At 34.9% G+C, this 13,712-nt stretch overlaps 1 protein-coding gene across 1 annotated transcript in view; it reads left to right on the forward strand.

Moving 5' to 3' along the window:
- The window catches only part of TLL1 (tolloid like 1), a 333,372-nt gene that overhangs the window by 154,583 nt on the left and 165,077 nt on the right, over positions 1-13,712 (forward strand). The window contains exons 2-5 of the mRNA XM_027866868.1: positions 4,114-4,224; positions 8,113-8,193; positions 10,801-10,953; positions 11,746-11,863. Coding sequence (XP_027722669.1) covers positions 4,114-4,224; positions 8,113-8,193; positions 10,801-10,953; positions 11,746-11,863 — 463 coding nt within the window. The remainder of the gene's footprint in view (positions 1-4,113; positions 4,225-8,112; positions 8,194-10,800; positions 10,954-11,745; positions 11,864-13,712) is intronic.

Raw genomic sequence — 13,712 nt, forward strand, 5'->3', positions numbered from 1 at the left:
TTTGCTTTTGTTTTTGTTTTTTTTCCTTTTCCTGTTTACCTTTTTATGCCTTTCTTGAGGCTTGTATTTGAAAATCAAATTGTCCATTGAGCTCTGGTCTTTTCATCAGGAATGTCTGGAAGTTCCCTTTTTCATTGAATATCCAGATCATGCTGATTTTCTCTGGGTAGTTGATCCTTGGTTGTAATCCAAGCTCCTTTGCCTTACGGAATATCATATTATAAGCCCAAAGATCTTTTAATGTAGGAATCTGATTGTGGTTCCATGATATTTGTATTGTTTCTTTCTGGATGCTTGCAGGATTTTCTCCTTGACCTGATAATTCTGGAATTTAGCTATAATATTCCTTGGTGTTTTCAATTTGGGATCTCTTTTAGGAGGTGATCAATGGATTCTTTTGATGATTATTTTACCCTCTGGTTCTAGGACCTCAGTGCAATTTTTCTTGATGATTCCTTGAAAGATGCTGTCTAGGCTCTTTTTTTGATCATAATTCTTAAATTATCTCTCCTGGATCTATTTTCCAGGTTAGTTTTTTTTTTTCCCAATGAGGTATTTTATGTTTTCTTCTGTTTTTTTTTTTTCATTCTTTTGATTTTGACTGATTCTTGATGTCTCATCGAGTCATTAGCTTCCACTTGCCCAATTATAATTTTTATCAAATTATTTTCTTCAGTTAGTTGTTGTGCCTCCTTTTCCATTTGGGCAGTTCTGCTTTTTAAGGAGTTGTTTCAGTTCAGTGTACTTTTTTCCATTTTGTCAATTTTACTTTTAAAGGAATTGTTCAATTTTTCTTCCACCTCTCTTATTTGACTTTTAAAATTCTTCTTGAGCTCTTCCAAGAAGGCTTTTTGGGCTTGAGATCAGTTCATATTCTTCTTTGAAGTTTTGGATGTAGGTATATTGACAATGTTGTCCTCTCCTGAATTTGTGTTTCGATCTTTCCTGTCACCAAGATACTTCTCTATGGTCATTGTTTTTCTTTGTTGCTAATTGCTCATGTTGTTTGCCTTTTTTCTGGCTTTTGAAGTTGATCTCTGCTTCTGGGACATAGGGGGCATTGTCCCAGGCTTCTTGTGCTGGAAGCTAGGGGCCTGGTTGCTGGTTTTGTATGCTGGGTCCTCTGAGTCCTCAGGTGTTGGCTGCTGGAGGCATCTGATAGTTTACCTGGTACTTAGCTGGAACTGGTGGTGCTGGCTGGTATGTACTTGATGTTGACACTTGCCTGCTCCACTATCTTGGGACTCGAGATCTCCTGTTGGTTTGCTGAAGTCGGCTTTGCCGCTGGCTTGCTGGGACACCTCCCATCCTGTACTATTCCCCTTCAGCCACAGCAAGAGGGACCTTTCCTATTAATCCCCCTAGCCTCCCGAGCTAAAAGACTGCTGTACCTCATCTTTCTGTGGGCTCTACTATTCCAAGATTTTTCCTAGGTCAATATTCTTTTGTTTTTTCAAGTTCAGTAAGGGAGGGTAAGAGTAACTTAGTGTTTATCCTGCCATCTTGGCTCCAGGAAGTCAAAATAGGTGACTTTCAAACGTTTCATCTATGGACTGATAGCTCCAGGAGCAGCTGCTGCTTTGGCCCATTTAGTAACTCCCATGGCCTGCTCCTGATTTGCTGGGGCCGGTGCTGTGTTGGCTTTTCTCTCACCGAGTTTGGACAGACTACTGCTGATCTCCCACTTACCTTCCCGAATTCTAACTTTTAAGGAGTTGTTTTCCTCAATTAGCTTTTGTACTTTCTTTTCCATTTCGTCAATTCTACTTTTTAAGCAATTGTTTTCTTTTTCCACAATGTTGACTCTTTTGTTACAATTCTCTTGCATCATTCTCATTTCTTTTCCTATTTCTTCTCCTACCTCTCTTATATGATTTTAAAGCTCTTTTTTGAGCTCTTCCATGAGATCTTTCTGAGCTTGTGACTACTTCCTCTTTTTCTTTGTGGTTTTGCTCGTAGATGTTTGGACATTGTTACCCTCTTCTGAGTTTGTGTCTTGATCTCCCCTCTCACCATTAGCAACTTTCTCTGGTCAGATTCTTTTTTTGTTGGTTTTTGCTCTTCTTTTTTGCCCTTTTTCCTTTCTTTTAGATTTGAGTTCAGCTCCTCGGGTGGAAGAGGTGGTGTTTCAGGCTTCTTGTGCCAGGGACCCAGCTCTTTATGTGGTGCTGTACAGATGTTGCCTTGAGACTTATGGGAGACCCTTGTATCTAGTGCTGGGCTGAAGGAGTGGGGTGGAGGGTGGCTGGTGATGCTGGAGGCCTTAGGGGTCTGGCAGCTTACCTGTTGCTAAGCTGGGGTTCTAGTGGTGGTGTTCGGCATGTGCAGAGGCTGGTGGAGTGTTTCTGTATTTCGCTGGGGATACAATGAATCACATGGAGTTCTGGCCTCTGGAGATTGCCTGCCTGCCCAGTGCTACACTGAAGCACATGGTGGTTCTCAGAGCTAGAGTCTGCCTGATCCATTGGCTATGCTGAAGCGCGTGGGGAGTCCTAATATTGGCATTTGCCTCCTCCACTGCACTAGGGCTTAGGATCTACCAGTGGTTTGTTGAGGTGGGGCTTGCTGCTGGCTTGTTGGGCATGTTCTCTCCTGGACTGCACTCCCCTTATACTCAAGTGAGATAGACCTTTTCTACCAATCTTTAAAATTTCTTGGGCTCAAAGATTGTTTCCCCTATCTTTTTGCTGGTTCTTCTGTTCTAGGATTTGTTTGGGGCATTATTTCATGGTTGTTTGGAGGTGAGTATGGGAAAGCTACTGTGATTTACTGCTTACTCTGCTTTCTTGGCTGCGAGAAGTTCAGAGATATTAGTTTTTAAGATTTATTGGGAATGAAACTTTGTGGATTCTGCTAATTGTTCTTTTTCATTGTCAACAGTAGACAGTGAGGCATTTATGTGACAGGTGCTTCTGGGCAAAATTCTGCATTAATGTTGGTGGAAATGGAATGGAATAATGGTCCACGATAATTTCAAGGGCATATTTTTTGACTTTTCAACACTTCTATATCTGTTTGCTTTGCATTTTAAGGAGAAAAACAAGCTTAGAAATCTGTTCCAAGACAGGGGAGATAGTTTCTGAAAGGAATCAAGAGGTAATTGGCCATAATCTATTTCAGAACTGTAATTCAAGATGAAGCTTTCAAATGTAGGAGATAAAAGTTTTACTCTTGCTTTTTAAATTGTCTTGCTTAACATAGGCGGTTTTTTTTTTTTTCTAACTAGATCCCATGATAATCTCATTTAATTTTATCTTCAAGTGGGTAAAAAATTCACTTAGCCGCTAAGTTAAAAGCTTCTGTTAACCTTATAAGGGAGAAAAAAACTCCCTATATATTTCATCTTTTTTTCTCTTCAAACACATCATATTTTTCAATATTTTGTTTTATTACATATAATTTCAGATAGAATCAGATGATTGAGAGTTTCAAAAGGAAAAAAAAAAGTATTCCATAATCAGCTTCTGATAATTGAGTATGTATTTAAAATAATCATCCCTTTGGAGTGGATAAAATGTTTCTTATTGGGTAGAGTTGTTAATAGAAACATGGTGTTATGTTACCTCTTTGAGTTAAATATTTCTCTAATAGGATCTGGGCAAATTATGAGAGTAAGGATGAAGTTGGATATTAATCACTGCTTTCCCTGAATTACTATTGTATTTTTCTAGTACCTCCCCCACCACAACTACGCCATACAAACATACCTTGCCCAGGAAGTACTTGGATTTTCAGAGTTCATGACAGATGCTGAAACTTCTTCCCACCTCCATAATTTCAATAGGGAGCAGACATTTAAAGATTGACTTGAAGAATATTTATCTATATTCCCCACACCTATCATTAGTCAGTGGCCGCCAGAGTTCACCAAAAGGAAAGGACTTTAGCTTTAGTACAATACTTATTGAAAGTTTCTGGCCTTAGAACATTTTTATTAATTTATTCCTGACCTCTAATTACTTTTGTACTTAACACAAAGGGTCATTACTAATATATATATTTAAGCAGTACTGTGTTTCCCTCATTATCTTGGTTTATAAATTGTTTTTTTGTAATTAAAAATGTTCATTTTAATTGAAAAATTTTTATATATATATATATTTTTATTTCAAGCTGTCTTTTGGGGAGATATTGCCTTAGATGATGAAGACTTAAGAATCTTTCCAATTGATAGGACAATTGATGTTACACAGAACTCATTTGAAAAACTTGGACGTATCACAGGTATGATGTTTATAGCATGTGCTTCTTCATGTGGATTACTTTCTTTTCTTTCAAATAATATTTAATATCAAATGGATTAAAATCACCCTATGGAACATTAATTTAAAAACATTCTTCATTTTAGCTCGAGACAAATAAACACACTGTGAAGTTTATCTTTTATTCCTAACATTCACTTTGGATGTGGATTTGCAAGTGTAAATTATGTGACGCTCAATTATATTGACTTTTGCTAAGGGAAAAAAGAAAGTGTAAATATGATTTCCCTGACAAGTGTCAGATGAGCTCTCTGCTTTTTTAAAGACATTGCTTCTGCTAGAATTTTCTTTGTTATTACATAACAATGAAATTAGATTTAAAATGCTAAAATCATTCGATATCTCTTTAAAATATAAATTTCACACAATTTAATTGACTTTGACATATTTCTGCTCCTAGTTTTGCTTTGTTTTGGTGAGTGGTGCATTAGAATATAAGGTTAGAAGAAATTGTGAGCTTGACTAGAGATCTACTTTTTAAAGTAGCAGCAGCTGGTGGATTTCTTTGTCTTGCTTGCTTCCTCTTTTGCCCACTGTATCCCCTACTCCTTTTTTTGTGGTTCTGTAATTCTTCCTTAGTGACTTGTCAAACAAAAGTACTCTGAATTTGAGAAATTTCTACTTCTCAATTGAAGTTTCTCTTTGTTTAATTGACTTTTGAGTATAGGAAAGAATGAATTTTGGCCTTCTTTTATAAATGTGGATAATTGCTTCTAAAAGTGTGATAAAATGTCAACATAGAAAAAATATAGCTATCTATCTATATATGGAGAGACATCTACTCATAGATAGAGACAGATTTTTTTAAGCCAATGTCACCAAGCAATGGAGGGATAAAGGAAGGAGGAGTAGTGCTAAATTGAATACATCTAATGCATTAAACTCAAGTTTTTTTTTCAAAATGACACATTCAGCCTTCCCTCAAATGTATTAGTAGAACTTCCTACTACGTCGTCCTTCTTATGCTTAATAACTAGTACCATAGAATTTCTGTGTCTTCAGTTATGTTTTCAGTTACTGTGAGGAGAGCTAAAATCTGTATTTGTGTTCTGAGCCCTGTATTTACTTTTGACCTTTTTTGTCATATTCTTTTAAATTAGCAGGGGTCATTGCTAATTTGCACACTTTCCTATTTTTACACTTTTGTGTGTGGTTTTTCTTTGTAATCTCATTTGTAATTAGACTGTGAGGTAGTAATAATTCTAAGAATAAGGCACCTGCCCTTTAGAAAAATCAGTAGAGTATGAAAAATTAAAACTATGCTGCATAAGTTTAAATCATTAAAATTAAAATATGTACAGATTTTTCTCTTCTATAGATCTTTTTTCACTCCTCACTTGGATTTCAGAGATTTAAAAGAATTTGAAAATTATACTACTTAGAAATCTCTATCTTTTTTTTAATTCTCAGTTCATCCCTATTACTCATGATGTTTTTTAAATTTTCTCTATTTGTTTACTGAAATGTATATCCATGTTTGCCAAAACATCATTTACTTTTCCTTAGTTTGTTGGTTAGTATCTACCTAGATTAATGGGCATTAATAATTTAATTCATAAATTTGTATTAATCTAAACATAATTTTGAAGCTCCAGACCTATGGTAATTATTTTTAAAAATTTGTCCTAAAAATCACAATCATCTCCAATATATTAAGAAATTCTTAAGATATTTCAACTGTAGTTGCTGAAATATTCGATTTTAAATTACATTTATCTTTTTGCTCATCTTACTGATTACCATCCTGTTTATTTTCCCCTCATTTTTATATTTATCTATTATGGATGCAATTTTATAGTAGCATGGCATTAATACTGATTTAAGTTTATGCTTATGAGTGGCAGTGCATTGGATAGCACATTGAAAAATATACCCCCCCCATCTGCCTGGGAATGAATGTATTTAAGTATTATTTCATTCTTCTAAAATGTGAAATGCTAAAAATTTCAAAAATTTTCTCTAGAGGTACAACATCTATGTGTGCAAATGTAGTCCAAAATAATTAATTTCACAGTTACTCAGTGAGCAAGCCCTCTAACTTAATTGCCTTATGAGGATCTACTTTACCACCAATCTAAGTTAGGCAAGCAATAGATGTTTATGACAAAAGTCAATTCAAAAAAAGAAAAAGAAAACTGACAAATATGTTTGAGGAAAAAGCAAACAAAGTGAAACAATAAAACATACCTCTTTGTATTGTTTTTTAACCAATGTTCTTTAATTTCTTTGACCAGAGCAGATTCATGTCCTATAGATAGTATTTACCATAAAAATTTACTTGTATTTATTCTATCATATATAGTGATTTTAAAAAAATGTTTCTGCTATGATTATTGAGGTATAAGAAGAAGTCAGAGTTAAGAGTCATAGCACCTGAATTCAAGTTTTCAGTCTATCGCTTAATACCTTTGTGACCTTGTACAAGTCAGTTAGTCAGCAATTTTTTTTTAAGTGCCTGCTGTGTGCCAGGCACTGTGGTAAGAATTGAGGATATAAAAAGAGGCAAAAGAAGTCCCTGCCCTTAAGGAGCTTAATATCTAATTCACTCATGATCTAAGTTATTCAACTTCTCATGGCCTCGGTGTCCTCTAGTTCCAAATCTGTAATCCTGAATTGTGCTCACGTTATGTAAGGCATTGTAGTGTAGGAGTTAGAGTGCTAGGCTTCAAGTTAGGAAGTGCAGGGTTCATATTTCGCCTCTGCTTTTGCTGCTCTGGAATGAGCACAGCAAGTCATTTAACTTTGATGAGCCTCAGGTAACTCTAAAAGTATAAATTATAGACCAATGACTTGCAGTATGCATTTGTGGAGGCATAGTTATACTCAATATATTCCTAAACCAAATTTATGTTTTAAAAACTAATTTAGAAATGAAAAAAAAAAGTAGGGTAAGAATTTTAAAAATGAGAAGCCAACCTGGAATAACAGCATGGATCCCAGGGATCTGGGTTCTAAACCTGGCAAAAAATCATCCTATCATATGTCAGGATTCATGACATTCTTTAAATCATTCCTTCTTACTGAGCTTCAGTTTCCTCATTAGTAGACAAAAGGGCTGGATTTTATAATCTCTTAAATTCTTTCCAATTATAAAAGCCTGTAGACTACTGTCTATCATTATGAATTTGGCTGATCGCATTATGTATGAATTATCCTAAAGCATAATTATATTTCCCTTTGAATTGTTATCCATTTAACTCATTTCCTCCAATTTCTTTATTATTGGAATTGCACAGGGATGCTTTAGAGTCAAATTTTAAAGTTTATTTAATTTAATATTTTAAGCTAAGACAACCTATGGCTTTAAGAGGTTTCAAAAAAAGTCTATTGATGGAACTTCTGCAACTTTGTAGTAAAGATGACTAAGCCCTTTTTTATTTTTAATAGCTTGAATTACACTTGCTTCTTTACAGCATGTAAATGTAGACACTGTTTTTCTGCATTTAGGACAGTCGAGAATGTCAGTCCTTATTAGCACCAAATGACAAGCCCACAGTGAAGAAAAATTTTTCAAATAATAATGAGGTGATGTAATTGTTATAGCTTGTCTGAATAACAAAGTCATATTGACTTGCTTTCTGGAATGTTTAGCTACCATATCTCTATAAATTTCCTCCAAAGGTTCTTGAATATATGCATATAGACATATATATGTGTGTGTGTGTATGTATGTATACACATATGCACACATGTGTATATGTGTGCATATATCATGTATACATTAGTCATCTAATTTTGTAGGCTGCATTAAAGGTACATAATGATTTCTAATGAGACATTTGTAGTTTTTTCTAAAATCATGTTATGGAGTAAATCTAAATTGAATAATTCTTTCTGTCTTATTTTTAAGGTGGCCTGGGAGACCATGGTGTGTCAGAGAAAAGAGGGGTTCTCTATCAGCTCATAGACAGGATAAGAAGATTTGGCTCTGGTATTTTCAGTGTTTAAAAGTATCAGGTTGCTTTACATGGTGTACAGTCAACACTTTAACTATAGCAGTTTTGTTCCTTAAAGCAGTTTATTTATGTGATAAAAAAGGAACTCCTCCTTTAAGGAGGAGCATTGTGCTTGTGTCTGTTGTCAGGTACATCTTGTGACATAGGAACAATAAAATTTAAGGAAGCTAAAATTTGGTTTAGTTTATTTTTGGTCTCCCATCATTAAAAATGTATTAGGTGTTCATTATGATACTGCTCCTTGTTATTAATTTATTTGTTATCAGCTTAGTGTGTTTTCATTAAGCATAGAGATATGTCTAGTTTTATCCAATAGGTGAATGTAAATAACGATTAATTTTGAAAGTGGTGTCACATCTTATGGCACATTTATGAAGCAGACACCAAGGAAAGACCACAAATCACTATTTCAAAGAATTGTAAAAGATTAGTCATTTGTGATATTTTTCATTATCTCAGGATGTACAGAAGTACAAAAACTATTGAAAAGTAGAAACACTAAATGGCTCTGACATCTCTGAAGACAGTATCACTTTAATATCGAATCACACTGACTTATCTAAGAAGAGATAGATGATCTGTATTATAAAATATCCACCTACCTTTCAAGGATTGCCAAATAATGTACTTTTTTTTAGTGCACCACAAATTGGGTATTTACATTAATATATGATGCTAAATTGTGGGATGATTACACTTCAGGTTTCTGAAATGGATATTAGATCAACTAATGGAATTTATCCCAGTGATATGGTTTAGAGCAAGACATGGATGGCCTGCCCTAGTCCAGAGAAACTCCCAAAAATCTTACTTTAATTTAAAAAAAATCCATGTGTTGATCCATCATTTATTTACCTTCTATTTATATATGACACTGTGCTGGATCTTAAGCAATGTAATAGGAACACAGAAGGCCTGTGGCCTTTTGTAGAATTTGATAGTTTAATTTATGACAAAAACAAACAAGGAAACCTAAAGACATAGGCATAATAAATAAACTTAATGCTCAGTAAGTATTTGCTGATATTGATGTTCTGTGCTGATTAAATGAGATATGGTAGGTACATAAAGAACTTTATAACCATCAAAGTACTATAGAAATATGTTGTTATTTTGACAAATCATGACAGAGAGATAAGATGAAAAAAAGAAAAAAGTCTCTCTAAACTACAGCTTTAAGTGCATAAAGACTTTTTAAACTTGAAAATTGCCTAGAAACACATCAGCCAGTTAATAGATATCTTTAAAGCACTGATTACATTCTAGGTACTGTGATAAGTACAATGGGTACGATGAAAGGTTAAAAAAAATCCCTTTTCTTCAAGAGCTCATATTCTAGTGGGGAGAGACAACATGCAAACAAGTATGTGTGCAGGCTAAATTGGAAGAAATTAACAGAGGGAAGCACTCAAATTAAGAGGAAACGTTGTAGAAGGTGGGATGTCAGCTGGGACTTGAGGGAGGCCAAGAGTCAGAGATGAGGAAGAAGAGCATTCCAGGCATAAGAGACAGCCAGCTAAAAATGCCTGAATTATGTTGTTCAAACGACTGTAGTCTCTGGGGCTATATTCAAGATAAATGCTACCTACCCCACCCCCCAAAATCTGTATCCCTGGATGTGACCATTGAGCTTATGTGTTTCGTTGACCTACATGGCAGACCTTATTTTTTTAGTTTCATTTTTGAAGTATTAAAATAATATTGTTGTATATCCTATAAATCAATGATCATGTCAGCAAATAATAAAACTTTCATTCTAACTTGTTAATCTCCACGGTTGGTTTTGCTATTTTCACTTCTATTAAGTTTGAGAAGCATCTGTTGAGTGCCTCCTCTTTGTGCCTCTATGCCAGGCACTATTCTAGATCCTGGGGATATAGTGACGATGTGGAAATATACTTTGCTCTTAAGATGAGCAATTTGGAGTGTAGCAATTTGACTTTGTTGAATAATCATAATTAACTTAATTGTTAGCCATATCTTAATTATTTAGTCCATTTTAATTATCTGGTGCTGAATTTTTAGTAATTTAGAGGAGGAAACAACAAACTTACTACATAATAGTGTGAGGCAGCTGGGTGGTACAGTGGTTAGAGTTCTGGACCTGAGTCAGGAGGACCTAAAGGCAAATACAACCTCAGATACTTGCCATGTGACTCTGGGTAAGCAATTAACCTCTTTGCTTCAATTTTCCCATCTGTAAAAGAGGGATAATAGTAGCATATACTTGTGAAGATAAAATGAGATAATATTTATAAAGCATACCTGCATACCTTAAAGTGTTATGTAAATATTAATTATTGTTATTATTATTATTATTTTGTATTCATTATGCATGCCTAACATTGCTTTTGAAGATACTGGATTGTTAAAAGACATTTTGTGTTTGAAACTAGCTTCAGAGTAATGCCTTTGGGTAGTATATAAGTTGTATGTGAGTTTTTTTTTTTTGTTATATTCTAACTTTAGGAATATTTGTAAAAGTATGAAACTTAAACATTTAAACCTTTGTCCTTTAAAAGGCTAAAAGAATCCCCGATGAAGTACTTCTGTTTCATAGAATATTTTAAATGTCACTGCAGGCTTAGAACAAAACAACACAGCCATAGGAAAAGCATCTGTAAAATTCTCAGGACAAAATGAGAAAAACCGGGTTCCCAGGGCTGCTACATCAAGAACTGAAAGAATATGGCCTGGAGGTGTCATTCCTTACCTTATAGGAGGCAATTTTACTGGTAAGAATCTCTCTATGTATTTTGGTAAAAGGAAGAGAAATAATAAAATAATATCTTGCTGATTAATCAAGCAAATACATTTGTATACTTATAATAATAATAATAATGATATAAGATGAATAAGGAAAAGAAAATAATACTTACCAAACCAGATTACTCTGTTTTACTGGGCCAGAATGTGCTTACATTTAAATTTTTTAAAATTGTCTCATGTTCTTCTTGTTTTAAAATCTGTACTTCCCATATGCCACTAAGTCTGTCTAATGGCAGATGATTTCTGATAACCTATTTGAATAATTTATATATCAGTTATTGCATCTTTACACACATACTGGCAAAGATAATGGGTTTTATTACTCGGGTTATTAGGTGTGGATGACCATACTTCAGTCCCTAAACAGTTCTGCAGTCTTGTCATTGGCTTCTATTGGAACTCATTCATACCCTCTTATTCTTGTCCATAAATCTTCCATCCATTGTCCTGGAGATTTTCTTTCATTTCTTTTAATTGCAACATAAAAATTAATATCTTTACCTGAAACAATTCAAACATTTTATGCCTTTTGCCAGTGTAGAAATTGTGAGTGAGGTTTCTTTATCCTTGAAGATTTATAATAGTAACTCATTCATGATTGAGAGTAGTGTCATTGCTCTAGAGACCTTCATAGTCTTTATGAAAATCAATATTGCTTAGTAAACCCAGTCTTGGTCTAGGGAAACCCAAATGGTTGGGACACATTTTTTTTGCCTTTGTAACATGTGTTGTTTATTGATGCCATGACATTCTTTCAGGCAGCCAGCGAGCCATGTTCAAGCAGGCAATGAGGCACTGGGAGAAACACACGTGTGTAACTTTCATAGAAAGAAGTGATGAAGAAAGTTATATTGTATTTACTTACAGACCTTGTGGGTAAGTTGAAACAGGAGATGGTTTGCTTAACCTTAGCTTCAAAAGAAATTTTAATTTTGAACATCTTTGAAAAAAAAGTGGAATTCCTTAAGCTTTTTGTGTATAATAAATTGTTTTCTTTGTTGTTGTTGTTGTTGTTATCTTTATTTGTATCTTTTACTCACGGGGCTCTAACTATTTTTGAAGAAAGAAGTATAGCATCTTTGAATCTTTAGTGAGAAGGGAATTACCAATCATATACTCCACCCTTCTCATTTTCCACAAGAGGAAATTGAGGACTTACATGAGTATGACTCACTAAGGCGTACCTTATGAATTAGTGGCAGAAATTGGACTATCTCCATCTCCTGGCTCCTAGGACGGTGAGCTGCCTCTATAATCTAGTTGTGAACCACAGCAAGTGTTTATTAAGTAACAACTGCTCCAGTCTCTAGGCTGTGCAAGGCACTGAGGATACAAGCACAAAGAATATATTGCTGCTTCAAGGTAACTTTTTCTAACAGGGGAGACAAACAAGTAGACATATAAGTATATACTGAATAAATACAAAGAGAATACATACAAATAAATGTCACAGATTGAATCATGGATAGATCTCATCAGGGATCATAGAATCATAGTTTATGGAAGATACTTTTGAACCCTGGTCTTCTGATATCTGATCCTAGCTGCTGCCATGCATAGAGTGTTAGGCCTGCAGTCAGGAAGACCTGAGTTCAAATGTGGCCTCAGAAACTTACCATATGACCTTGGGCAAAACCTATAACCTCTGTCTGCCTCATTTTCTTCAAGTGTAAAATGAGGCTGTTAACAACATCTTCATTGCAGGGTTATTTTATCAATCAAATGAGATGATACTTGTAAAGTGCTTAGCATGGTACCCTGCACATAATAGGTGGTTAATAAATGCTGAGTTCCTTCCCTTCTTCCTATTCCATTCTTCCAAGTCCAGTCCTCTTTGTACTGTACCACATTGCCTTTCATATTATAGAAAAGCTTTTTAGAAGAGGTTGGACTAGATGATCTCTAAATTGCCTTTTCCCTGTAAGATTCTGTGATTCCTCTTTTGGAATTGCCCTTAATGCCTGCAACACACTGCTTTTGCATACCATCTGTGTTTGCAGACTTTGCTTCTGGGGAGGGCATTTAGTTTTCCAAATAAGCAGAAGTTCTTTGGACTTCCAATATGGGAAATACTATTTCTGGTCCCAAACAGTGTGTGATAATAAATCATTATAAGTTTCTTCCCCATTGAGTGGTTCATAAAATGGTTCTTTAGAAAGTTCCAAAGGAAAAGCTAGATCCAAAAATACTTTGAACAAAGGGAAAATCATTAGAATTAGTTTTAACCTGACAATGTGACTACTTTGAAGGGGACAGTACTCAATGAAAATGCTTCTACGCTGGCAAAAAATAAAATTGACCATACTATATGAATAATTTTTTTTTTAAAGGCAATTGGGGTTAAGTGACTTGCCCAGGGTCACACAGCTAGTAAGAGGCAAGTGTTTGGTCTGAGGCCAGATTTGAACTCAGGTCCTTCTGACTTCAGTGCCAGTGCTGTATCCACTGCGCCACCTAGCTGCCCCTGAATAATTGTTGAAATACAGAATTTTAGAGAAAGAAGGAAACAGATATTATCAAGTCCAACTCCTTCATATTCTGGATGAGAAAACTGAAATCCAGTTTTTGCTGTTCATTCATTTCGGTCATGTGTAACTCTTCATGATCTCATTTGATATTTTTTTTCCTTGGCAAAGATACTGGAGTGGTTTGCCATTTCCTTCTCTAGCTCATTTTACAGATGAGGAAACTGAGACAAATAGCATTAAGTGACTTGTCCAGGGTC

Source organism: Vombatus ursinus, unplaced genomic scaffold (assembly GCF_900497805.2).
Source record: "Vombatus ursinus unplaced genomic scaffold, bare-nosed wombat genome assembly UNPS02014784.1, whole genome shotgun sequence".
Taxonomy (NCBI): Eukaryota; Metazoa; Chordata; class Mammalia; order Diprotodontia; family Vombatidae; genus Vombatus; species Vombatus ursinus.